The sequence below is a fragment of the Berghia stephanieae genome, chromosome 6 (genome assembly GCF_034508935.2).
Source record: "Berghia stephanieae isolate SIO BIC M18660-M18661 chromosome 6, UCSD_Bste_1.3, whole genome shotgun sequence".
NCBI classification, from domain to species: Eukaryota; Metazoa; Mollusca; class Gastropoda; order Nudibranchia; family Aeolidiidae; genus Berghia; species Berghia stephanieae.
This window is the reverse complement of record NC_088365.1, coordinates 40,536,583-40,562,714: the sequence shown is the minus strand read 5'-3', so window position 1 is coordinate 40,562,714 and position 26,132 is coordinate 40,536,583. Positions and strand designations below refer to the sequence as shown.

The following is a 26,132-nucleotide window of genomic DNA, read 5'->3' as shown; positions in this document are numbered from 1 at the left end:
GAGTTTCAGACACCACTCGTAGGAATTTCAATGCCGAAAGAGGAATTTCCGCACACAAGAAAAAGGAATTGGAATGGTATTTTGGCATTGTGTTTACATATTGTATAGTTCTAAATAGATAACTGTTAGAATTATACATAAACACATTGCCAAATACAATCCCAAAGTTTCCTTATTTCAAATGAAGTAAGTAAATCGCCAAAACCCGATGCTAGAGATTGTAGTACTGGTGGTAGTCAGGAAGATGTGGTGTTGGTGGTCGTAGTAATAATGATGAAGATGTTATAGTGGTTGTTGTTGTAGTAGTAGTGGTAGTGATGATGATATGATGGTGGTGGTGGTTGAAGTAGTAGCTGTAGTGATGATGATGTGATAGTGGTATAGTGGTCGTAATAGTAGTAGTAGTAGTAGTAGTAGTAGTAGTAGTAGTAGTAGTAGTAGTAGTAGTAGTAGTAGTAGTAGTAGTAGTAGTGATGATGATGTGGGTGATGGTGGTTGTAGTAGTAGTGGTATTGATTATGATGTGGTGGTGGTGGTTGTAGTAGCAGTGGTAGTGATGATGATGTGGTGGCAGTTGTAGTAGTGGTGGTAGTGATGATGATGTGGTGGTGATGATGGTTGTAGTACAAATGGTAGTGATGATGATGTGGTAGTGGTTGTAGTAGTAGTCGGCTCGTGGTGGTGATGATAATGTGGTGGTGGTGGTTGTAGTAGTAGTAGTGGTAATGATGATGATGTGGTGGTGGTGGTGGTTGTAGTAGTAGTGGTAGTGATGATGTGGTGGTGGTAGTGGTTGTAGTAGTAGTGGTCGTGATGATGATGTGGTGCTGATGGTTGTAGTAGTAGTGGTAGTGATGATGATGATGTTGCAGTGGTGGTTGTAGTAGTAGTAGTAGTAGTAGTAGTAGTAGTAGTAGTAGTAGTAGTAGTAGTAGTAGTAGTAGTAGTAGTAGTAGTAGTTGCAGTGATGATGATGTGGTGGTGGTGGTTGCAGTAGTAGTGGTCGTGATGACGATGTGGTTGTGGTGGTTGTAGTAGTAGTGGTAGTGATTATGATGTGGTGGTGGTGGTGGTTGTAGTAGTAGTGGTAGTGATTATGATGTGGTAGTGGTGGTTGTAGTAGCAGTGGTAGTGATGATGATGTGGTGGTGGTTGTAGTAGTGGTGGTAGTGATGATGATGTGGTGGTGATGATGGTTGTAGTACAAATGGTAGTGATGATGATGTGGTGGTAGTGATGATGATGTGGTGGTGGTGGTTGTAGTAGTGGTGGTAGTGATGATGATGTGGTGGTAATGGTGGTTGTAGTACAAATGGTAGTGATGATGTGGTAGTGGTGGTTGTAGTAGTAGTGGTACTGATGATGATGTGGTGGCGGTTGTAGTAGTTTTAGTGGTTGTGATAATGTGATGGTGGTTATAGTAGTAGTGGTAATGATGATGTGGTGGTGGTGGTTGTTGTAGTAGTGGTGATGACGATGTGGTGGTGGTGGTGGTTATAGTAGTAGGGGTGTAGTGATGATGTGGTGGTGGTGGTTGTTGTAGTAGTGGTAGAGATGTTGATGTTGTAGTGGTGGTTGTAGTAGTAGTGGTAGTGATGATGTTGCAGTGGTGGTTGTAGTAGTAGTGGTATTTGCAGTGATGATGATGATGTGGTAGTGGTTGTGGTGGTGGTTGCAGTAGTAATGGTAGTGATGATGTGGTGGTGGTGTTGGTTGTAGTAGTAGTGGTAGTGATGATGTGGTGGTGGTGGTTGTAGTATTAGTGGTGGTAATGATGATGTTGTGGCCATGGTTGTTGTTGTAGTGGTAGTGATGATGATATGATGGTGGTGGTGGTTGAAGTAGTAGCTGTAATGACGATGTAGTGGTGGTGGTTGTAGTAGTAGTTGTAGTGATGATGATGTGGTGGTGGTGGTTGCAGTAGTAGTTGTAGAGATGACAATGTGGTTGTGGTGGTTGTAGTAGTAGTGGTAGTGATGATGATGTGGTGGTGGTGGTTGTTGAAGCATTGGTGGTGGTAGTGATGAAGATGAGGTGGTGATGGTGCTTGTAGTAGTAGTGGTAACGATGATATGGTGGTGGTTGTAGTAGTGGTGGTAGTGATGATGATGTGGTGGTGGTTGTAATAGTGATGGTGGTAGTGATGATGGTTGTAATACTAGTGGCAGTGATGATGATGTCGTGGTTGGAGGGGGGGGTATCCTTGGAACAAATTGACCTCACAGGAGTTTGACGGAAGTTGCCGAGAACCCGGAATTTTTTCCTCCAGACCGGAGTTTTTTCCGGTGAAACCGGAGTTTTGGCATCACTGAAATAACGATGAAAATTGTATTATTTGCTGAAATAACTTTAACATAACCCACGACACTGAAAAAAAGCGTTCTCCGGGTGGCAGTCACAGTTTTTATATTCCAGCCAGACTAAAAAAATTGAAAGGTAAGAGTTCTACTTAATTAAAAGTGGTGTCAATTTTATTATACGCTATTTGGGAGCAAAGTTGTATTATTTCCTTGAATGGATAAATGATTGTATGCATGCCCTGATGACTCCGAACACATTCTCCTAGGCCATTATCCTGTCTTATGTCATATTTTGATACCTGACATTCAGCTGCATGAATTTTGGTGATAATCCCACTTTTGGTGGAACAGGAAGGGGTTTGGACCAAAAAAAAAAAATATTCATCACAGTAGTGTGCCCCACCCCACCTCTCTCTCAGTTAGGGCAAGAACACAGTCTGTGGTGACTCTCATTTGTGAGAAGAAACTTTTCTATATTCAAAGCAAAGGCTACGAGGCCCAATCTAATAATTTTAACGATCAACTGTAAACTTTATAAAAAAATTTCCTGTATTCTTATTTATTGATTTAGACACGTTGGGGCACCTTTACAGATCACTTTAGGGACTCTTTTGAGCAGTGAATACAACTTAAATAGTATGTGAGCCAAGGGAAATAAACCATCTTTTTGTAGTAACTCACTTCCATAACAATATGTGACGTCGCGCGACGATTTGGTCCGGAAGGTACATTTTGGACATTTGGACCTTTTGGTATTTCTGAATAGATCATTCTCTTTAATTTGATACCTGTTTCCTGTTTCATTGATGTATCACAATTTTTGGCTGAGTTATACAAGATTGAAATTGGGAGATTCCTGCTAATCTCAGATCTAAAATTCAGAGAAATTTGCACTTAAAGATTTTACACACATCACCATAGCAACGGCATGTTATATTTGAGCTATCGTAATGAAATTTGGTATGCTTTTTATATAGCATGTGACTAACTGTGTGTCAAATTATTTGTAATTCGCTCCATCAGTTATTACACACCACTCGTTTTTGTAATGACGAAATTTTTGTGAATTGACCCTTGAGTGAAAGAATAAACCCAACAAACAGCACACATACTTTTATCCATTTCAACAATGCAATGTTTATTTAAAGTTAGCTGTGATATCGGCACTATTTCACATGATCTGAATTTTGGAAAGTCTTCACAAATTAACTGGCGAAAGTAGCCGAGGCATTACAGTCGATTGACTGAAAACCGAAAGGCCGTGAGTAAGTCAGACAATCTAACACTTCAAACTTGGAACAAAGGAATGAAGAGTGTCCGGTCAACCATAATTTATCTTACTCAATCGATGTGCTCAAATTTGATTGAGCTATTGGCCCAGGGGGGGGGGGGGGGGTCGTGGATTGGGGGGTGGGGGGGGGTAACAGTTCTTTGCACTCAGAAAGGAAAGGGTCCTCACTCACTCGGTTTTTTTTCCTTTCATTTTCCACATCATTTGCAACATCGCCTGCATACACCCCCCCCCCCCCCCCCCCCGCCCTCTCTCTCCTCTTCCTCCCTTCTTTCCCATAACTCTCTCTCTCTCTACTTCCTGTTCCATCATTCTCTTTTTCATTTCATAATCACTCGAAAGTCATTCCAAAACCAACGACTCATATTGAGAATGCAATCCCTAGAGAAATCGCCTATGCAGATGATGTAGATTTTATTGGATCAACACCAGCAAATATAGACATCATACAAAATACCCTCATGAAATATAACCTCCAAGTCAATGCCAATAAAACCGAATTTACAACAATATCGAGGAACAAAGAGGAATGGAAAAGAACAAAGAAAGTCGGCTCACTAATTGGAGACACCGAGGATGTACAAAGAAGAAAACAGCTATCAAACGCCGCACTCAGTAAACTCACCAATGTATGGATTAGAGGTGACAAAATAAAGAGAAAAACCAAACTGAAACTGTACCGTGCTCTTGTAAAACCGGTACTTCTGTATAACTGCGGCACTTGGGCGTTGACAAAATCCGAAGAAGAACATCTGGATGCCTTCCATCGCACACAGCTAAGAAGGGTACTGGACATCAAATACCCAAAAAAGATCTCAAATGAATCACTCTATAAGATCACAAAAGAAAGACCAATCTCCCTTGACATTTTACAACAACGATGGCAACTTTTCGGTCACATACTACGCAGGGACAAAAACATACCAGCTAACCAAGCCATGTCGGGATACTTCCAAAAACACGGGAACCTTTTCAGAGGAAGACCGATCACAACACTCCCTGTGATCCTAAACAAAAACCTCACAACACTTAAACAAAGCATTAGTCTCATAACGGCAGGGGACCTTGAAAATCTGAGAACCCTAGCAGAGGACCGGCAATATTGGAGACACCTCACACAGGAAATACTGGAAACAGCCAAGGCGACCCGATCTTTCGGTCGAGACGCGAAAGGCATCTAAGTCAAGTAAGTCAATCACTCTCTTCATTTTGTCTCGTCCTATTCACTATAGTTGTCTCTATCTATCAGTCTGTCCATTAACTCTTTTCTTTTAGTCTCTCCCCCCCCCCCCCAGTCTCTCATTCCTTCTCTCTCACAGCTCGTCCTCTCTCTATCTGGCTCCTCCCTGTTCCAACAATCCCTTTAATTCCATAGTCAATCTTTTCATTTTATCTCGTCCTCCCATCCTGGTAACCATCTCTATCTGTCTGTCTATCCACTAGCTCTTCATTTTTATTCATCCCCGCATTCCATCCTCCCATCTCAAGTCAACACTCGTTCAGCGAATCATTCAAGGCAAGCGCACGGTCACGCCCACGCCCACAACACAACAATCTCTTCGCCTCTGACGAGCTCAATACAATTATCGGCCGAATCTAACAAGTTAAATTATTCATTTGACAAAATATCTCATAAAATTAAGTTTGTAATAAAGCAAGATTTTGAATTTCTTGCAACATCAACTCAACAACAATCGTGCAGCGTAAGCGGCCATTTTGCATAACTTATGGACCATGTGATCCCGAGGACCAATGAGAGAGAAGGATTCAAGGGGTTTTCCGTTGGTAACTATGCATGGCCTACTTCTGTTTACATAACTGGAATTTGACTACACTCTTTTTGGGGATATAATTTGACCACAAGATGGGGCCAAGGGGCTAAAAATAGCATTGCGAAGGCAGGAATGGAGTTCCCCTTTGAGAAAAAGTTATAGGTTACCAGATTGGCGTCCTTTTGCTAAGGTTAAAGAGCCGTCAACGGACGTCAAATGATCCCTCTTTCAGTGGGTGAAAACAGGGTATACTCTCTTTAAAAATTAATTTTATTTACTTTAAGACCGTTTTTAATGAAAAAGGTACTATTTTATGATAGATAAATACCTTAAAAAGTCAAAAAAAAATTTAACGCATTTTTACTTTATTAGTCACTTTTCAAATATAATGGCCGTTTTCTCAGTTCAGCTAGATGTACCTTCCGGACTGAACCGTCGCGCGACATCACATATGACTTACTCCTGTTACAATCAACTCACTCCTGTAACAACCTACAAAAATGCTATCAATGCCTATTTGGATAGTCCCATCTTGTTTTAACTATTTGCTCAATTTATGTCTTTACTAATCTCTCTCAAATAGCCTCTAATGTATATTAAAAATTATCTCTTTAAAAAACTGAGAAATTAAAATGTTCAATTTGCCAAAATTTTCAGCATTTAGTAACAAATCTCTCAAAACTAAAAAAAAAATTGGCCCACATCCGTCATTAAACCATTTTTAGAGAATAAATATATGCTGAAGAAGACCATAGGAGAAAACTGTCTACATCATAATTTTAAAATGCGAACTATGCAACTTTGAATCTGCATTACAGGAGTAAGTCTATGTAATGGGATTCAAACTTTAACCTGCCAGCATATAAAGACCAGAGAAGATTAAGCTTCAATATTATAGGAAATGATTGATGAGTAAACAACTTTAGTGGTCACAAGATTTGATCCATTTTGATTGAAACTCTGAAAAAAATATTTTCCCCACCTTATTGATTTGAAAAACACCCATATATTGAAAGCAACAGTCAGGACATCTACCAGTAACCATCCTTTCTACATTTTTTTTTCATTATCAATACCTTAAAGCTGCTCAGAAGATCTGGATCATAATTTTAAGTTTAAAGGGTTGTTTTCCACATGAAAAAAAAATTTGATCTTTAGGTAATATGTCAATTGCAATTTTATCCTAAAATGATGCAAACCCAAACTTTCCCGATCTCCGCCGCGAGATGCTGGTTGATAAGCAGTAGAGGCATCACAGATTCTCTGTGAAATTGATGAAAATTTTAAACAGGAAAAAAGTCAATAACTCTGGAACCATTTGTTGTAGAGGAACAAGTAAAGTACCAAATTGAATGTTATTTCAAGCCCCATCTATCTGATTGAGCCAAACTAAGAAGTTTCAAGTTTGAATTTTTTGTACTAAGACATGACCATGTTTGTTTTTCTCAATATCTGATTTGTGTGACTTAGGTTTTGATCCTGATCCCTTCATATATTGCAGAGACGCCAGCAACTTTAAATTTGGCTCATAGGAATTTTAGACATCACTCGGAGGAATTTCAATGACGAAAGAAGAATTTCCGCACACAAGAAGAGGGAACTGGGAATGTATTTGGCCTTGTATTTACATAGTGCATAGTTGTAAATAGATAACTGATTAGAACCATATTATATATAAACACAATGCCAAAAACAATCCCAAAGTTGCCTTTTGGCACCAACTTTCTACAATGTTTATATCTCCGACATGCCAAACTGCGAAGCACTCAAACTTGGATACGCTGATGACTGGGCCTTAGTCTATCAATCGAAAAACTGGAAAGAGATTGAAGACGTTCTAAGCAAAGACACCCGTCTGAAACAATATTTTGATAGATGGTACCAAAAAATGAATACCACCAAATCAGTATCCACAAACTTCCACTTGAATAATCAAGAGGCAACAAAAGAACTGAAGATCACACTCAATACTACCCCCAGACCCCAATCCTAAATACCTTGGCATTACATTGGACAGACAACTAAATTATTGCAAACATATTGAGGGAGACAGCCTGGTGAGAAAACTCGCAACTACCACCTGGGGAGCCTCACCACAGTTGCTGAGAACGTCTGCTTTGGCACTGTGCAATAGTGTGGAGAGTACTGTACCCCTGTTTGGATGAGGAGCCCACATGTAAATCGCATTGATATCCGATTAAGAGAATCAATGAGAATTATAACAGGATGTCTCAAGTTAACTCCAACTCAGTGACTCCCAACACTGAGCGGCATTGCACCACCAAGTCTAAGACGACAAGATGCTAACCAAAGAATGCATGCAAGAATTGACGAAGCCACAGACAACATTCCCATAAAATCAATCGTAAACAATTAGACTTAAATCGAGAAGACCTTTCCACCTAACAAAAATGGCAGACTTCAGTGTGGAGGAAAACTGGAGAGAAATGTGGAACATGGAAACACCAAGAGGAGGAAACATCATTAAATAGACCTGCATGTGAGTCCTGACCAAATTGTCTGAACTTTTTCACACATATCGCATTACCGGATCTTTTATTTTGTAACTCAGTACTTAGTCATATACATTTTGTTTTGGATTGTCCTACTGAATATATTTATTTTAAAATGTTAAAAATTACCAAAAATTTATAGGGAGAAGGGACAGCATGGAGGTAGAGTGGTAGTTTGATATTTTTTCAAAAATAAAAGTTAATAATTATTTTTTTTTACATAGACAGATAGGCCTTTAAAAACCATTTAATAAGATACCTTACTTTTGGATCTAGGATAAACGGTTCCAAAGTTATGATGATTTTACTACTCTAAATTTCCTCTTACAAAAAGCTCAAAATTGATTGAGAATTCCACCACTGGACAGCCTCTCGATAAGGTGACTACTGATTAAAACGGGATTTTAGCATAAAAAAGAGGGTTGGTCACTTGTGGTCAACATTAAACATACTGCACTGTCTTCAATCTGTATGAAATTTGATATAGACATAGACAAATGAATTATCTAGATGCCTTCACTTTTATTTTTTTGCTATCTCAATGTTGAAAAAGATTTCAAAAGTTTTAAAATGACGTTATTTTTATCAAATTATAATTTTGGATACAATATGTCAACATTGATTTCTATCACATCAAAAGAAATCTTGATCTCTGCCCTTTAAAATGATACCAGAGCCGTTCATATACTGTGAAAAATAATGCAACATTATGATTATGTGAAATTGTGTTATTCAAATTTTAACCCAAAGTTGCGCTTCACTTGTCCAATGGCTAATCGGCACCTGTCTACCTACAGACTGGAATCAGTTTCAGTTAGGGCTAGGGTTGAGTGAGTTCCTTGTGAAGCTTGGAGAGAGGACGAGTCTCTGTCTCAGCAGTGAAAACAGCTGCAACAACTGAGTTGTTTTTTTGCTGTTTTTTTTCTCTTGTACTTGTGTTACTCACTTTCACTTTGAGAATGCCTCTTTATGACATGAATGATTTTCCTTTGCCACCGTAATCGGACCCCCCACAGTAGTTTTTAACCTGGAATAATTGATCTTATCTCTAAAGAGCAATAACCATCCCAATCATCAGACTTTAATCCATTGGCAAAAAAAAAAAAAAAAAAAAAAAAAAATTTTTTAAATGCAGCACCCGGCTGTGCTAGCTTTCTCACGTACTCCGAGAGAAAATCATCGGTGCAGTCTTTCTCTTTCCAGATCCCATTTGAATAGATTTCGAACACCATTCTCAACTGACTTCAGATCTGACGATCGGTCAAAGAATTGTTCAGGCAGGATAACAAAAAAATAATGTAAAATATACAACGACAAATCCAGAAAGTTGATTGATAGAGCGAATAAAATTGAAATGTAGCAACGTTCAATTGAAAAACAAAAGTTACTTGAATGGAATACCGAAAGTATGAAAACGAAAGTTAACGAACTGCGCAAGCTCGATTATATCGACACACTTCTCGTTTTTCAGACAGTGAAGGGTTGCGGTCAAATCGGAGACTAGCGAAGTTTCCCGATAATTGCCGAACGAGCGCTTGAGAGTGCCGACAATATTGTCGGCAATCCGACGCCCATTCGTCGGCACTTGACTGCTCGCCGCCGGTCGAGTTGGGGATCGCCGACACTCCGACAATTGACGTCACTCGCAATCAGATTACTTTAGCAATAAAAAAATAAGTGATCCGGCAGATCGCAACGACCGTGATTGTCGGAAAACCAACAATTGTCGGCACACATGCAGGTCTAATTAAAGATCCAACCATAAGAGTGCCTGCATTCAATAACGCCAGGAAAAACTGGATTTCCTCAAACCGCCTCTTAACTGGACATGGCAGAACTGCATCAAATATGTGCAGATGGAAACTTGGAAACAGTGATACCTGCCAGAAATGTCAGGCAGCCCCAGAGACCAGCGATCACATCGTCCTCCACTGTCCATTCACTAAACTTGAAGGTGGCTACGAAACCATCCTTAGGGTGGAGGAAGACTTTAGAAGCTGGGTTGACGAAATACATTTGGAGGTGTAGCCATACGCTACTACTACTACTAGTCCTACTGTATGGATATTAAACTTGGAATGCATTGCAGGCATGTTTCAGGATACAGATTTTGGTAAACAGGTGTATGCGTAAGCTAATCAGAATAAAATGGATAAACATGATTAAGAAGGAAGAAGTATTAAAAAGAACACAGCAGAAACCAGTGAGAGAGGAAATAGGAAGAAGACGATGGAGGTGAATTGGACACACCCTTAGAAAGAAAGACTCCACTATAACAAAGAAAGTATTGGACTGGAAACCCTCAGGGCAGAAGATCAAGGGGAGGCCATGGGGAACATGGAGAAGAGTTAAAGAAGCTGATATACAGAGAAGTGAAAACACATGGAACGAGATTTATTGAATCTACTTATAAGCATGATCTGGCTATAAGCACACTTTGCTTGATTCCCAGGGACTGTGCTTATAAACGAAGACCATTGTACCTAAATATTTTGTATATTTGGAATTAAGAAACAGGTTGAATTTTTTTTTTTCTTTTAAAGCTATTTTTACAACAATTACATCTTTTAAATTGGATTAAAAAATCAACATCTGGAGGACATTTTCCAACTTGACCCCAAAATATGTGGTAGATATCACATTTCAAGTTATTAACAGCAACAGAAAAATTAAAAGAAAAAGAAAGAGAAAAAGAACAATAATCTAATTCAATCACCAAACTAAAAGATATGACTGATTTGATTGGATGGAAAAGATGCTTAAGCTCCATTTACTTGCAAATATCCTCGAACATGACAGTCCTCTCTTTGGCATTTTTCATGGCGATACTCTCCACAGTTCCCTGAAACACTAGGAAATTCTTGGCTTTGATCAACACTCCAATCTTCTCCAGAGCCTCTGTGTACTGGGCAGCGGTGACTGTCTGTACGAATAAAGAAATACAGGGGTCATTCATGTCTTGTTAATTTGTAGCATCTTCTTTAAGCTAGTCTGAAAATGCTTAATGGTCCCACAGTCACTGCTACAAGATCTGCATTAAATATGATATAATCATATATTTACATAATAAATAATAACAACAATAACAATAATAATAATAATGATGATGATGATCTAGCAATGACGATTGCACACAAATCCTTGGACCTCGTTTCAGTCCAAAGTTGTGCGAATTCAAGGCAAATTATGGGACACGACGATTTCGTAATTCTATTTTTTTTAATTCATTACAACGCTTTTTATCAATAAATATGTCTGAAATTTGGCACACAATTAGTAAAGAGGTAATTTTAGATTATGTCAAGCGGCAAAACTCGTGTGATTACTAGAAAGCCGCTAAAAACAGATGTTTGCTCTTTTGAATGAAATATTTCTAAAACTATCAAGAGCAGAGATTTTGCCGTGAATAAGGTTATATATGCACATTTCATTTATTTATGTTTCAAATTTCATCGGAATATGGTAAGTACTTTTCACATATCATCACAAAACATCAACCCAATTTGCCATTCAATGAGTGAGAAGAGGAGACAGCAATCCCCCCACCCCCCTAATCGCTTGGCACGCCATGTGACATCAGAGAGGCAAGGCTGCCAGATGGTCAGACTTCCACCTGACCCAATTCGATATAAAAAGTGGCTAAATAGATACTCGCATGGTTTTCACTACTAAGACTAAGACTGACCCCCTTAAAAAACTAATGAATTTGACAAACAAAAAATTGAATATACCAGGATAAAATTTCAAAAATAAAATAGATTTTTACTCAGTGGATACAAAAATAGAGAGAAAAAAATTAATAATACACCGAATTTAGAAATAGTGAACCTTTTGTGATCTATTAAATTATTCAAGGCATACAGAAAAATAACAAAAAGAGGAAATAAAGGTGGAAGGAAACAAAAACAAAAACAAATAGAAGCCAAAGAAAACATCAAAAACAACTCAGTCAAATTAAAATGCAATAATTTAAATTCTACTAATAACAATCTAAAAATTCTAACAGTGAACTGTCGCAGCATTGTATACAAAAGAGCTGAATAGTCTTCAAAAGTCATAACGTCACTTCCTTCCTAATGACGCATGGTAACTTAGTAACACTGGCTCTAAACTATCGGAACAATGGCGGACGCCGTATGAAATATTTCTCCGGCGAGCTTAAACGCGTTTCCAGAGGAAAAAAACCCCATCAATTTGATCATGTTTTGACTTTTACACATTCTGATCACAAGGCATATGAAAAGGGAATGAAAAGTTGTAGCCAGCATGAAGAATAAAAAGTAATGATTTTCTTTGTTTAGAACCAAGATGGCCGCCGTTGCCGGGCGCGTGACATCAGACTATTGAATCCAATTCTGTGCACTCATTGACAAACATGAACCAGACATTGTCTGTGGACAAGAGTCGTGGCTAAATGACAATATTAAGCATAGCTGCCAACCCTTCACATTCCAAAAGTGGAATCAAAATATCAAAAAATCGGAATTTGTAATTTTACTTACCACAATCACTGTATCACCATGGTCAAGCTATTTAGTCGCCTTCTACGACACGCAAGCAAAGCGGCAGTTCTATTCTTATTCTATTCTTATCCCCTGTTCTAGATGCTTTAATTGTTCCTGGCCATCTTTCTTCATACAGAGGACGGTATTTCTGCATGATTCTAGGTTTCTTTGGATTAGACATGCTTTTAGATCGTTCCCACAAATACAAAGACACAAATCACAACAGAGTCCAAAGTCAACGAAGTCGAGTAATCGTAACTGAAATTTTCATATCTACACAAAATTGTCCAATTGTTCTCAAACCTGATTAAATAAAAACACAATCTACTGATGAATGTCACAAAATGCTAAGTCAATAAACTCCAAGAGAAATAATGAATTTGAAAGAAGAGAAAAAAATCAACAAATTAATCCAGCGATGATTGCATGTGTGCGACTTTGAATCAACTGACAACTGACCAACAGCTGAAGACTGAAGAAGACAATGAAAGGGCGCCAGAATCAAGCATGTGCCAAAACCTAGCACTATAAACCGCCAAATTTTACTAATGGATAATTCTCTCTCAAAATTACCACCAACTCTGCTACTTAACACATGAAAACGGGATTCTTGCACAGCTGGCAACACAATCACGTGTGTTAGAGGTGGAAGTGTGTGTGTGTGTGTGTGGGGGGGGGGGGGGGGTGATTAATTTTCCTACTTACCTCCCTTTTGAAACTCGTTAAACGTATAATTTTATTTTCACCTTTTCCTTATGATTGTTTTTTTTTTTTTATTTTAAATGTTCCTTTTGATTGTCATTATTTTTGAAAATCGGAATTTTAGAGACTTTGGCGGAATGGCGGAAATGAAGGGTGAAAATCGGAATGATTCCGCCAAAAGCGGAAGGGTTGGCAGGTATGATATTAAGTCATGTGAAATCTTCCCCAAAGAATACGAGGTATTCCGAAATGACAGAAAACTACCTAGAGAAGAGGCAGAAGATGAAGAGAGTGAAAATGAAGACGATGAGACCAGGAGACGGGGAGGTGGAGTATTCATACTCGTTGATAGAAAGCTCACAGGCTGTGAGCAAAGTTCAAAACTGACTGTGAGATAATTTGGGTAAGCGTTAAAATCCAAGGCCGTAAAAACATCCTTGTTGGAACGTTCTACATGCCCCATCGAAACAAAACTGACATCGTAGAACTGCAAAAATCGCTTGAAATAATCAACTCAGAAAAAACTCCAAACCAAATGATTCTAACAGGAGACTTTAACTGTCCTGATATAAACTGGGACGGTTCAAAAACATTATCTGTCTGCCCACAACGTGCAATACAACAAAGCCTCATCGACATTACAACAGGAGCGCACCTCACACAAATTCACGAAGAATGCACACACGGTGACAATATTTTAGATCTTGTTTTCGTATCCAATCCATCACTGATCCATTCAACAACATCACAACCAGGAATATCAGATCATGCCTGCGTTGTTACTGAAACCACACTAAACCCCAATTATATGAACCAACCCCCCAAAACACGATACCTCTTCAAAAAGGCCAACTGGGCCGCACTACGAAAACGAATCGAGGGACTGTCATCAGAGATCACAGAACAGCACAAAAACGGTATGGATGTAAATGAAATGTGGAGCCATTTTCAGTCCAGCCTACTCAGTGCAATCAAGGAGTCAATTCCCCAAAAAGTACATAAAAATACAAGAACGCCGCCGTGGATGAACAGGAAAATACGAGCACTACTAAGACGCAAAGCAAAAGCATTCAAGCGGGCTAAACTGAGCGGAACCTGGGATACATACAAATCGTTGCAGCGTCAAAGTAGGCGTGAAATAAGGCAAGCAGAATTGACGCACATTAACAATGTCATAGAAAAAGGACTTGAAACAAACAATACCAAGCCATTTTGGAACTACATAAAAAGCAAGAAAAACGATTCCATTGGTGTAGCCCCATTGAAAGAAAATGAAACCCTGTACATTAAGGGGAAGGATAAAGCAACGATCCTCTTGGATAAATTTAAATCTGTTTACCCCTCATGATCCACACAATACAACCACCCCACCAACATCACATAGGTGTGACCAATCCCTTCTAATATCAACATAAACATCTCAGGAGTTGGAAAAGTTGCTGAAAAACGTCGATCCATCTAAGGCGTCAGGTAGATAACATCCCCAACACAGTACTAAAGGAGTGTGCTGAGAGTTTGGCCCCAGCATTATGCATAATTTTCCAAAAATTGGTCGACACCGGGATGCTCCCTAATGACTGGCTGAAGGCAAACATCGCACCTGTATTCAAAAAAGCCAAAAAAAATAAAGCAGAGAACTACCGTCCAATCTCACTGACGTCTGTAATATCCAAACTATTAGAACATATAATCTGTAAAAACATGATGAACCACTTTGAGAACAATGACATCCTAACTGACCTGAACCACGGGTTTCGCAAAGGATTCTCATGTGAAAGTCAACTCCTAAGAACTGTAAACGACCTGTTGAGACTCCAGAATGCCAACACTCGGCAGACATCGGCATCCTCGACTTTTCCAAAGCATTTGATACTGTGCCCCACCAAAAACTCCTGCAGAAACTAGAAAATTACGGAATTCGTGGCTCTTTACACACATGGCTTTGTAATTTCCTCACAAAACGTACCATGAAAGTAGTCCTAGACGGCACGTCATCGGATGAATGTCCAGTCATATCAGGAGTACCACAGGGAACGGTGCTAGGACCCATACTATTTCTTTGTTTCATCAATGATCTACCTCTACGAGTAAAATCTCAGATTAGGTTATTTGCCGATGACTGTCTAATATACCGACCAATAAAATCTGCAAATGATCAAAAATTGCTACAAGAGGACTTGAATAGTCTCGAACAGTGGGCTAATGATTGGTAAATGAAATTTAACGCAAACAAATGCTACATCCTCAGCACAGCTAAAAAGTACAATGAGACCTACAAGTTAAACAACACCGTCCTGAAACAAGTCGAAGTTAACCCATACCTTGGCATCACCTTCTCAAAGGACTTGAAATGGGGGAAACACATTAACAAAATAACCCAAAAGGCAAGCTGCACCCTCGCGTTTCTCCGCCGAAATCTTAGCCACGCCCCAACGTCATTCAAACAAAACGCCTACCTCGCACTTGTGAGATCACAATTGGAATACGGAGCAGTTGCCTGGGACCCCTACCTGAAAGAGGATATTCAAAAACTTGAGAGAGTCCAGAGACAAGGCGCCCGGTTCATAACTGGGAACTATAAGAGCAGAACTCCAGGATGCATGACAAAAATGTTAGAAGAAAGAAACCTCATCAGCCTCCAACAAAGAAGAAAAGAAACCCGTCTGTCATTCATGTTCAAGATAATAACAGACCAAATACCATCAATAAAGGCAGACTCCTTTTTCATGCCACGACCAAACAAAAGAAAAATCAGAGCACTCACCTTCGCCAACCACATAACCGAAAACCCCATTGACAGATACGCCACAAACAATTCGAACTGCTTTAAAATCCCACAGACAAGAACACAAAACTACAGAAATTCTTTCTTCATTAGAACTATCTCAGAGTGGAATGGGCTGGATGAACTGGTCATCATGGCACCACACCTAAACGATTTCAAGGCCCGACTGACATGGGCCCGCGCCCAATGAGGACGCCGCTGAAATACAACCAGACCATTGGTGTCTTCAGCGCCAACCATACAGAATTGTTGTGGTGTTTGGGATTGATGATGTATTGCTAGTAGTAGTAATTATGATTCTGTGGTGGCAGTAATGATGATGATAATAATGATAAATAAAATTGTTATCAATAATAAAAATATTAAAGAAGAAGAAGAAGAAGAAGAATGAGAAGAAGAAGAAGAAGAAGAAGAAGAAGAAGAAGAAGAAGAAGAAGAAGAAGAAGAAGAAGAAGAAGAAGAAGAAGAAGAAGAAAAGAAGAATTTCTTCTCCCCTCTCTTTCTTCTCCTCTCTCTCTCCTCTTCCTTCTCTCTCTCTCTCTCTCTCTCTCTCTCTCTCTCTCTCTCTCTCCTCTCTCTCTCTCTCTCTCTCTTCTTTTCTCTCTCTCCTCTCTCCTCTCTCTCTCTCTCTCTCTCTCTCTCTCTCTCTCTCTCTCTCTCTCTCCTCTCTCTCTCTCTCTCTCTCCTTCTCTCTCTTCCTCTTCTCTCTCTCTCTCTCTCTCTCTCTCTCCTCCTCTCTCTCTCTCTCTCTCTCTCTCCTCTCTCTCTCTCTCTCTCTCTCTCTCTCCTCTCTCTCTCTCTCTCTCCTCCTCTCTCTCCTCTCTCTCTCTCCTCTCTCTCTCTCTCTCTCTCTCTCTCTCTCTCTCTCTCTCTCTTCTCTCTCTCTCTCTCTCTCTCTCTCTCTCTCTCTCTCTCTCTCTCTCTCTCTCTCTCTCTCTCTCTCTCTCTCTCTCTCCCCCACTTTACACAGCTACTTTTACACATTGTTGTGAGCTACAATATGTATATTTTGCAAGGATACAAAGCTAGGGTCAGAATATTGCTTGACTATTTGCTTTCCCATACAGGATTTTAAGTCGAGACAATCATATATTAGGATCTTAGCATTTTTCATTCAATGATCATTAAATAAAATTACTGAAACATTCCTGCAACAACTGAGTCATCAAAATTTGTAAAAACTAACATGTCCATCTATCCGATGTTCTGAAGTGCTACTGTGGATGATTCTCTGGAAATGCATCTCTCTGTCACTGCCAATTTCACCATAAACAGCTGTCACAGAAGCTGTGTTCGAGGCTGGTTTGCCAATTGGAGCTCCATGGATTAGATCCTGTAACAAAAATTAAAGCATACTCAATTTTGTAACAACAACAGTAACAACTTATAGACTTGAAGTGGAAGGGAATATAACCATGCCCTTCAGACAATACAAATGTAAGCAAGGCCAATTAGTAATAAACTGAGCGAAATACATGGTTATTCCTATCATCTACACACCCAAACAATCATACATTACAGAAAACTGAAAACATGTATAGCCTATTTGAACTAATCCAGTGAGAACTAATCACCCAATTAGCAGTCCAAAAACAATATCAAAGAGCAGAATGATGTCAACTACCTTCATTCTAGTGCTTGTAAACAGCCAGTTATGTCTGAGGGTGTGTCACAACCCATGTTTTGATTGGTGAAAGAGAAACTGGCTAATAGTTAATAGAGGCTGTTAATCCAGTATTTTGCACTATTTCTATAGCACTGACACATTATTGAAAAATTTGTTTAAAAATTGTATGCACACAGTGTTTACATAAGGCCATTGATTTTCTAAAATACCAATATATTAATTTATTTATATCGCACTTTTCCCATGGTACAGCTCAAAAGATACCAATTACAACAGCCATATAAATTACATCCAAAACAAATTTACAGTGTGCACTCATGAAATTCTTATCTAAAAACAATCTAAGCCGGCTCATGGTGTATATGATTAATTTAAAACAATTGCCTTGTCTGAATTTCATATTGCATAGCAAAAATTTCTTTATCATTATGAAATCTATTACCTGCTGTGTAAATTTATTGTGCTTTCACATAGCCATTGGCATTTTTTAATTTCTTTTAATCATGTGATTTATCTACTTTTATCTTAAGACACAATGTTCTGTGCAAAAGTTTCCTTTTGGAGAGGAATAACGTACAGTAGAATTACTTTAAACCGAAATTTTGGGGACCTTCTAAACCATTTCGGTTTAAAGACATTTTGGTTTAAAGCAAGTTCCCGTTTTGCAATGTTTTTCAAGGGTAGTAACTATTTAAGGAATTTGCTCATTTAATCGTATCATGGGTTTCCCGTTAAATGGAGTTGTTGAATAAATGCCGTCTTCGTAACCATTAAAAAATTTATCTATTTTTTTAAATTATTTTTTTGGTGTGTTTTAAAAATATTGTTGGGGGTTTTCGTTTTCAATTCAAAATTGTTGAAAGAGTTGAGTTCGGGATGCTGTGTATTTTACATATCTCCGTCTTGATCATCTATTTTTCATCGACTTCACATAGTATTTTTATTTCAAACTCCAACGTGTAAGCACAGTGCTTTCTTTTAGACATCTTTTAGTAAAATGCAAAGCTAAAATAAGATCGAAAGTTTTTGTGCGATAATTGATAATGAATGATGCGCAGCTACTCAGAGGTGAAGTGAAATGGAAATGAAAAGGTGTATCAATGCTAAGCTGTCTACTACACATCTCTCTTTTGTTGAAAAGCCATTAGGTTCAAAGGCCTAATTACATAGAACCTCCCCCCCCCCCCTCCCTCACACACACACATTTAAACAAAATGGAAATGAAATGGCATGTCAATGGTAAGTTGTCTACCACCCCCCTCCTTATTGTCGTGTTGAAAATCCAGTCAGTTCCAAAGCATCAACACACGAGCGAGAACATCTCGCTTGCGTGATTCTACATCCCAACTCCCCCTCTTTCCTCATTTTTCACCTGCCAGACACGCGCTGTCTTCCTTTTCCAGTCTGTGCGATTGTGGTGTTGGCCAAGCCCAAGTGCAGTGATTGAAGTGTTTGCCTACCCCCCACCCCCCCACCCCACCCATCACCCTCATCTTATACTTACGCTCTTTGTTTAATATCGCCGGGTATTATTACGTGTGGCCTCCTTCCCGAATTTTTGAAGAAAAATAGAGAGAGAAAAAGGGAAGGTTCTCTCAAATTGTTTCGGTTTAAAGAAAGTCCTGCTTAGAAGTATTTCGGTTCATCGTAAGAATTAGTACAAAGATAATGAAGAAACTAGTACAATTTATTAAATTCTTTGCGGTTTAAGGTATTTTTCGGTTTAAAGTAATTTTATTGTATTATCATTATTGAGCAAATTAAAATAAATAGCAACTCACACTAAGTTTCTTGGACCTCAGATTTGATGTTTTCTCTCCCATGACAAAACTTATGGCATCCATGAGATTTGATTTCCCTGTTTTTGAAAAACCAAATTGAGGCAGTATGATATGATTGTCCAGAGAGGGAAAAAAGAAAAAAATAAGACATTTTAAATAACATTAACAGTAACAGTGATAATTGTCTATACATGTGCTAAACAGCCCAAATAGGGTTCAGAGACAGTCCCAGTGGGGGTTCACACCCCATGGAATTTTGAAAATATCACTCTGAGAGGGTCAAAAATCATATGTTCTGAAAGTATATTTCAAGAACATGCAGCCAATAACTATGACCTGTCTTTTCAAATACAAATCCAACTCCATTTACACCAAAAATGTGATGCTTAAAGACAAAGTTTTGGAGAGAGAAAGGAAGGTATAAGGCTTGATGATTAATTGGTTGAAATAAATGTAGACATCAGAGGGGAGGCCTTCCTTGAGATAAGGGAAACAACCCAAATATTCCTTTAACTAACCCAAAGAAAAAATCATTGTACCCCTAACTAACCCTAATAGGCATAAGTGGGAATAGAAAAATCGTGGTTTCAGAGAGAAAAGTGGATTCACAAAAACCAAGGGCGTAAAAAACCCAAACTTTAAGGGTCGATAGGGGTGCTGTTTGTTTTTGTTTTGTTTTTAAGGGTTTTACTGCACTTGCAACACATTAAGGTCATATCAGCGCCAGTAAAAAGGAAGAAAATGGGATAGTAAAAAGGAAGAGATTGGGGTAGTAAAAAGTTCTAGAATTACAATTAAAGCACCCAAGAAAAGGTAAGACAAAGGGGAATTTGTTCAAATAAGTAACAAGTGTAGATTCCAAGAGCACACTATCAAAGTACTTAGTTTGAGATCACTAAACGTCTCATCCAGATACAAGCACAGGTCCCCACAAAGAGGAACACGCTCAAATGTTTTACAAATCATATATAATATAAAGAAAACAATACAGTGCATAACAGAGAGATGATTTACAAGGAAAAAAATATCATCTCCCAAAACTAACTATACATTTGACTGTTTCCCTTTCAGCCAGGGCATCAGGTCAGGACCAGGACAAAACCAAGTAATCTCACTCCAAGACAAAGACAGAAAGCAAGTTGGAAAACAGATATAGGGGGTTAGAAGACGCAGTAAGTACCTCCCTGCCCATATAGCATGTGACACTCATGATTCACAACAAAAAACACTGTTTTCACTAATGTCATTAATATAATAAACAGTATTACAGCAAATAAAAACACTTTTTAAAAATTATAAAAACATTAAAAATTAAATAAAGGTAAAAGAGATTTATTAAAAGAGAGCATGGCTCAACGGTACGGTCTTTGCTTCGTACCCGAAAGGTGCAGAGTTCAATCACCCATTGCTGCTCTGTGTGGCCTTCAGCAAGTCACCTCGCCCTAGCTCAATTTGCTCTTATTAAAAGAGAAAGTGATGACTGTATTGCAGTGGTGGTTACGATTAATGGTTTGTTGCCAGTGGTAGTAGTGATAGTAATTATGATGAAGTGGTGGCATGTGAAGTAGTGGCGGTGGTAGTCATGATGATGATGAAGATGATGAAAAGGATAATAATCATGATAATAACAATAACAATTGATATTATTATTATTCAATGAATACAATTAATAAAATTAATTTATTAAATTACAAATAACTAATTAATTCAATATGGTTGTAATAATGGTAGTGATGATATGTTGTTGTGATTTGTGAAGTGGCATTAGTGATGATGGTTGTCGTAGTTGTGGTAATAGTAATGATGCAGAGACGCCAATTTTCAATTTGACTCACACGAATTTCAGACACCACTCGGAGGAATTTCAATGCCAAAAGAGGAATTTCCTCACACAAAAAAAGGGAATTGGGATGATATTTGGTATTGTGTTTAAATATTGTATAGATCTAAATAGATAACTGATTAGAACTATATTATGATATATAAACACATTGCCAAATATAAACCCCAAAGTTTCCTTAGTATTTGTGATTAGCTATTATTGGCAAGTACAGGAAGAGAGAACATGAAAATTAATCCAGTGAGCGCAATTAATTGATTTGTGAGTGTGTGCATATGTACGGGTGTGTTTGCGTGAAAAAAAAAGAGAGAGAAAGAGAGAGAGAGAGAGAGAGAGAGAGAGAGAGAGAGAGAGAGAGAGAGAGAGAGAGAGAGGGGGGGGGGAGTATCAATATTTTATAATTAATTGATGTCACATTTTTTTCACAATATTCAATATTTTTCATGTCTAGTTTGGCATTTTGCATAAAATCTTTCTGCCAACTTGATAAATGTGTCTGCCAATAACAAAAAGGCCAGGCTTTTGGTTATGGCTACCTCTATTCGCAGTAGTACTGCGATTAATGATTTCCTCTATTCGCAGTAGTACTGAAACTAGTGGACATCATTCATTTCAGTTATTTCCAGTAGTACTACAAATGTGGGTCCGTTCTGTATTGGCAGTAGTATCCTTCGAGCCTAGAGCTTTATTGTATAGAGGATCGGGCGCAAAATATAAATAAACTACATTATTATTATTATTACTATTATTTATTATTATTATTATAATAATTACTATTATTATTATAATTATTACTGTTATCATAATAATCATTATCATTATAATTATTACTGTTATTATCATTATAACTATTACTGTTATTATCATTATAATTATTACTGTTATAATAATAATAATAATAATAATAATAATAAATAATAATAATAATAATAATAGTAATAATAATAATAATAATAATAATAATAATATAATAATAATAATAATAAATAATAATAATAATAATAATAATAATTATTATTATTATTATTATTATTATTATATAGTTATTTATTTTTTAAATATTATTACTATACTATTATTATTATTATTTTGCGTTTCGTTGACAATGACGATGTGTCTGTTGTGTAGTGATGGTGTTGATGCGGTGGTTGTGATTGTAGTGGTGGTGTTGATGATATAGTAGTGGTAGTAATGATGACTATAAGTAGGGAGTTTAATAGAAATTCTAAATGTACCTCACACACTTGAAACCAATGTCATATGAAAGAGCTGGCAACACAGATTACAAAACAGTTTGAATTTTGTTTCTATCTTGATTAGAAATGTAGTTACGGCAGTTCAAAGTCTGAAATTTCAGACCGATTTTTACCCCAAAATTACCATTGCAAAGTTGTGACCGAAAACGCGTGATGTTAATAAAAAATGGTTAAAACAGTCAATATGGAACTCTTATCATATATTGTATACCAAAATGTTCGTCTTATCGAGGACAATGCATTTACATTAATAAAGAGGAAGATAAACATTTCAAATTAACACATTATTACATAATATGACGCAAATGTTACATAATCAAAAACTCGGCTAGACGTAAGAAAGAATTTGCTCTATCACTTTTGGATTATCCCCAATATCTCACTGAAACAATTGCAAATAATTACCCTCTTTTAATTAATACATAGAGAATAAAAAAGGGTTTGAGAGTATCTAAATGAAAAGATAGAAACATGTTGTGTAATGACATAATGAGTTTATTTTTACCTATGGCAATTTAATTGCATATAAATAAAATGGTAGATTGAAGAAGTTCAAATAAATTGAAACAGATTCCCTATTATAATTAGAAGGAAAGTTCTGGCTTTTAATACTTTAAAAAATCGCTGACCACTGGCTAACCCACGACATAATTTATCCCCCCCCCCCCCCCCCCCCCGCCCTTCTCTCTCAATGTATGGGGGTGTCAAAACTAATAGAACTTCTTACCATAATAATTATTAAGGCTAAGGCCTTTAAAATATGGATACAAATGATAAACATATCTAAACATATGGGAAAGAAACTTGATGACTTGATGGCAAAGTAAAATAAAATTAAATTAAAGCAATTGGTATTTTTAAAATATCGATATTATTAATATCGGATTTCACAAAGAGAAGAAATATACGAACTTTTAAAACAAAAACTATAAAATGCCTATAAATAAAGTTGGAAAGTATGTATTCAAAATAAAAACATAGTAAATAATAGTACTGAAAATATTATGGACTAAATTTAACATAATACATAACTAAATTTAAAATATCGATATGAATATCGATATCGCCCGGCAGCCATGATGAGAAGATAATGTAAACAAGGCATTTCGGCGCAGAGTTAAAAGGTGTCAGCGCATCGATATAGAGCCCTGAAATTTGGCATGAATAAAGTTTAGATGTTATTCTAAAAACAAGCGTTTAAATTTTTAAAACACACGCGGTAAATAAAAAAATAAATGCATATGAAAATTGCCAAATTTTGACTTCATGAATTATTAATGGATTTTTCCTTAATTGGCACCATTTAAAAGGAAATTGAAAGACGAAAATAATGATACCAAAATATCTGCGATATTCCTCTTTATAACGAAGTTATGCATCTTTAATTGAACCCCCCAAAACGCGAACGGCAATTTCCAGTCACAACTTTCCTATGGGGAGTTGGGTCAAAATTTGACTGCCACTGCTGCTGCTCACTAAACTGCCTACTATAAGGATAATGATGATGATGTAATGGTGGTGGCGGTTGCTGTAGTTTTGATAACGATGTGGTAGCTGTGATAGGTAGTGCAGAGACGCCAATCTTGAGAACGGAAACCGCAGTTCCGAGAAATAGAGACAGAGATCATCTCTCATTCTCCTCAATCAAATCAAGTTTCTTTTCCCCGAGTCCCGAGCATTCAGAGAAATAGTCACTTCGTAAAAAATATCAAATAATGAAATGATCACACCGTGTATTATCATTATATGCGAGTGTGTGTCGTGAAATTGATAAATGTGAACTGTAGTCTGGATCTTCTATTTAATTAATAATTAAGGGGCTACTACTACACTACTCTATCTACAAAAACAATGACCACGAAGTCGAAGACACCTACCCGACCCATTGGGTCCGATAATTGCGGTAAATTTCTTGAATGGTCCAATTTTCTGTTTACCCTTGTATGATTTAAAGTTTTGCACTTCGATATATTTTAGTTGCCCAGGCATTGTGGTAAGATTTTAGCCTTAAGATCGATTTTCATATATCAATAAACCATCAAACAATTATTATTTTCATGACTTGTGTGGACGCGGTAAATTAATTGTTTACAGTGTTGCCAGGTGCCTTTGCAAAAATTCCACCAACTTTATGCCAGAAATCCGCCAACTTTATCCTACTTCACCTGCGACCATGACGTAACTATGGTGCTTTTTTATTTTAGTAGGACATGCCTGCGACATTTCCCCAAGATCCGCCAAAATATCCGCTATTTGATTTAAATCACTTATAATCAACAATAGTGTTTTGTTTCAGAATAAAAAATTATGTTACTCAATCCAACTCAACTATTTCTAACTGTTTCCTTAAGGCATGAAGATTTGGAGTTTCGATTTTGTTTGAGCGCTACTGTCGGATATTGTTTTCACCTTCGGTTAATCTGAATTAGGTTCTGTAATGTAGATCTAGGCAAACAGTACACTCATAATAGGTTCTCCTAAAAGTCACTTTAGGGGGGAGGGGGTTGAGGAAGAAATAAGCAGACTTGATTGCTATTCATTTACTTTTTTTAAGGTTATACAAATCATCAAAAATCCGCCCGGCCATTTTTTCCCCCTCCACACGATGGTAAAATTCCGCCAATTTGGTGGAAAATACGATCACCTGGCAATACTGATTGTTTTTTCGACAAAGTCAAGCGGAAGTGAAATACAAGAAAATATTTCTATTTTCACAAATAGTTGTGGAATACACTTGTTTAGCACGGTTGAGTCTATATAAACGTAATTGGAAGTGTGTTTTCAGTCCACCAGTGGACTGAATACACAGCTGTGTTTTCAGTCCACCGGAAGAGATTTTACGGCACGGGCTGTTTGACCTAGCGCGAGAAAGCGAGGTGGCCGGCTGTTTAGCACAGCGTAACTGTAACCCAGATGGGGTTAGTTAGGGATTCGAGCTCTTTTCTAGGCATATTTTCTTTCTTTCTTCCTTAAATTTCTTCTTTTTTTTTTTTTTGTACTTCCTTAACAAAAAAAATTCTTTATTTTCAACTTCAACACGTTGACACCATTTCTGGTGACTCGAGAAGTTTGATTAACTTTTAACATTTTTTATTTATTTACTTTTCTCACTTTTAAGTTTATTATTCTAATTTAGGACACAGTGAGACGTCAAAATTTATTGCCTTGTGCATTTCTTGTACGTGGCAATATGAGTCCGGAGAAAAACGAAACAAAAACAACAACAAAAAAAAAAAGGAAAGAGAACAAAATTTTATAGTCATAGGGTCTTGAATATGTTTAAGGGAGCGGAGCATCAGAAAGAGAGAGAGAGAGAGAGAGAGAGAGAGAGAGAGAGAGAGAGAGAGAGAGAGAGAGAGAGAGAGAGAGGTTAAGGACTGCTTTGTGGCTACTTTTTTAAATTTTTGGCTCCTATCTTTATTTATAAGTTAAGGTTACGGCTTGGGACACTTTTGGTTTATGCAATATCGGCGTGAGCCGCAGGGAAAATGAGATCAACATTCTTTCAAGAACTTTGTTTTTGAAGGTTTGATGGCACTTATGATAGTTATAAAACATTGAGGTCATTTTAGAGATAGTAGAAAGGAAGTTATATTAGCACACGAGAAAAAAATTAATAAGGCAAACGGAGATGGTTCAAAAAGGGAACAGATGTAGATTCCAATAGCGGACCATCCGTGTACTTAGTTTGAGATCACCCAAAAGTCTCACCAGACACAAGCACATGACACAACTGAAACAGATAGACTCGATTACAAAT

General features: G+C 37.5%; 1 protein-coding gene across 1 annotated transcript in view; it reads right to left on the bottom strand.

Annotated features, from left to right (window-relative positions):
- LOC144975848 (structural maintenance of chromosomes protein 1A-like) overlaps nt 1-25,048 on the bottom strand; it is a 159,841-nt gene extending 134,793 nt beyond the window's left edge. The window contains exons 1-4 of the mRNA XM_078920035.1: nt 24,250-25,048; nt 19,277-19,353; nt 17,055-17,201; nt 10,651-10,799 (exon numbers count right to left, since the gene is read on the bottom strand). Coding sequence (XP_078776161.1) covers nt 10,651-10,799; nt 17,055-17,201; nt 19,277-19,353; nt 24,250-24,361 — 485 coding nt within the window. The 5' untranslated portion in view covers nt 24,362-25,048. The remainder of the gene's footprint in view (nt 1-10,650; nt 10,800-17,054; nt 17,202-19,276; nt 19,354-24,249) is intronic.
- Between the last annotated feature and the right edge of the window lie 1,084 nt (nt 25,049-26,132).